General features: G+C 44.1%; 1 protein-coding gene across 1 annotated transcript; it reads left to right on the top strand.

The window, feature by feature from the left end:
• Window positions 1–1,174: 1,174 nt before the first annotated feature.
• Window positions 1,175–2,479, top strand: LOC111141089 (protocadherin beta-4-like; the record flags this gene model as incomplete). The annotated part of the gene is made up of 1 exon (XM_022493422.1): window positions 1,175–2,479. A coding segment is annotated over exon 1 (1,305 nt), but the record flags the coding sequence as incomplete, so codon positions are not given.
• Between the last annotated feature and the right edge of the window lie 7 nt (window positions 2,480–2,486).

The raw sequence follows: 2,486 nt of genomic DNA, 5'->3' as shown, positions 1-2,486 counted from the left end.
GCTAAATAGGTTCAAGCTTAAAGCCTTTACCGTAACAAAATTTTTTTAATTTTTTTACTCACTTGATTTTGTCTTTATATTATTCTGATAATAGTCAAGTAATCAAGTCCTGTCACCCTCTGAGCTTCAGTTTCCTTATCTGTAAAACCCCTTTCATTTCTTATCCAGGCCTAAGATTCTGACTCTAAAACTGTTTGATTTCCTTTTAAATTTAACGTGGGTTCACACTGTGAAAGGACTCAACAAAGCGAGATGCCTCTTCCTTCAACTATACTATTTTTACAGCAGCATAGGGACATAGAAACTTTACTTTGAAAAATAAGGTCTCCCTAAGACCACGTGACACCATACATCCTAAGAAACTTTTGCATGATCATAAATTCCCCACATACTTGGAAATAAGCAAGGATTAACTATTATGAATTATAATTTTATAAGAATTTATCTCCCCTGGGGCGCCTGGGTGGCTCAGTGGATTAAAGCCTCTGCCTTCCGCTCAGGTCATAATCCCAGAGTCCTGGGATCGAGCCCCACATCGGGCTCTCTGCTCCACGGGGAGCCTGCTTCCTCCTCTCTCTCTCTCTCTCTCCGCCTACTTGTGATCTCTGTCTGTCAAATAAATAAATAAAATCTTAAAAAAAAAGAATTTATCTCCCCTGGTTAGATTACATAAAGGGGAAGTAGAGTTCTTTGAAGTTCACTGATTAGAGTGTGGGGAGACCAGGGTATCCTCTTGTTTTGTGCTCACAATTACTCTAGCTCATTCAATATAATGTGTAACCTTACAAATTATGAAATTTAATGGAATAAAAAAGTTTGTAAAAGTTCTATACACTTTAAAAAATAACTTACATTTGGACACTTCCAAAATATGCTTTGACTGGAGAATATTAATTCCTCAGTCAAGACGCAGGGTGGCGCTGCAGGCTAAGATTGTGAATAAAGAGCCCTAAAAAGCTCCGGTATTCCTTTGTTACAAAAAGGAATCAAAAATACACGCGAGAGGCTTTGCCAGCTCTGCTGGGTTACCAGCGAGTTTGGGATGCAATATACTAAACGAATTTAAGATTAAAGGCAACTTTGTGCGGACTCCACCAAACAAGAAGTCAGAATTTAATATCTCCAGTCTTCGTGGTTCCTAGGAGGGATTGGATGTAAGCACCGGGTCTCCAACATGGAGACGCTAGAGAGAATTCAACCAAACAGGCAAGTGATGGCCTTTATTTTGATGGTGTTCTTGTCTCGGGCTCGCGCCGAGCCTATGCGTTATTCTGTGGTGGAAGAAACAGAGAGTGGTTCCTTTGTAGCCCATCTGACCAAAGATCTGGGCCTGGGAATTGGGGAACTGGCCGCCAGGTCGGCCCGGGTGGTGTCTGATGATGACAAGCAGCGCTTGCAGCTGGATCGTCAGACCGGAGATTTGCTTTTGAGGGAGAAACTAGACCGGGAAGAGCTATGTGGCCCTGTTGAACCGTGTGTACTGCACTTCCAAGTGTTCCTCGAAACGCCGGTTCAGTTTTTTGAAGGAGAGTTATCAATCCAGGACGTAAATGACCACTCCCCAGTGTTCCCGACTAGGGAAATGCTCTTGAAAATACCGGAAAACAGCCAGCCAGGGACTCTGTTTCCGTTGAAACTAGCTCAGGATTTAGATGTGGGCAGCAATGGTCTTCAAAAATACACTCTCAGCCCCAATTCTCATTTTCATGTACTAACTCAAAATCATAGTGAGGGCAAGAAATACGCAGATTTGGTGCAGGACAAAGCGCTGGATCGAGAGGAGCAGTCTGAGTTCAGCTTAACCCTCACGGCACTGGATGGTGGGTCTCCGCCTAAGTCTGGCACCATGATAGTGCAAATCCTGATCATAGACGTCAATGACAATGCTCCAGAGTTTGTGCACACCCCATATGAGGTGCAGGTCTTGGAAAACAGCCCCCTAGGCTCCCCAGTACTTAGTGTCTCAGCTAGAGATATAGATGCTGGAAACTTCGGGAGTGTTTCATATAGCTTGTTCCAAGCATCAGATGAAATTAAACAAACTTTCTCAATAAATGAAGTCACAGGAGAAATCCGATTGACAAAGAAACTGGATTTTGAGCAAATTAAATCTTACCACGTGGAAATTGAGGCTATAGACGGAGGAGGCCTTTCTGGAAAAGGCTCTGTAGTCATAGACGTGGTGGATGTGAACGACAACGCCCCTGAACTTACCATAACTTCACTCACCAACTCCGTCCCAGAAAATGCGCCTGAGACTGTAGTCTCTGTCTTCAGAATTCGGGATCGAGACTCTGGAGACAATGGGAAGATGATTTGCTCTATTCCAGATGATCTGCCGTTCCTTCTGAAACCGACTTTCAAGAATTTCTACACCCTAGTAACAGAGAGCCCCCTCGACAGAGAGAGTCAGGCCGAGTACAACATCACCATCACCGCCACCGACCTGGGGACCCCCAGGCTGAAAACCCAGCACAACCTAACGG

The sequence above is a fragment of the Enhydra lutris genome, unplaced genomic scaffold (assembly GCF_002288905.1).
Source record: "Enhydra lutris kenyoni isolate GAN:26980312 unplaced genomic scaffold, ASM228890v2 scaffoldscaffold5, whole genome shotgun sequence".
NCBI classification, from domain to species: Eukaryota; Metazoa; Chordata; class Mammalia; order Carnivora; family Mustelidae; genus Enhydra; species Enhydra lutris.
The sequence above is the reverse complement of the archived record's forward strand: the minus strand, read 5'-3'. Positions and strand labels throughout refer to the sequence as shown.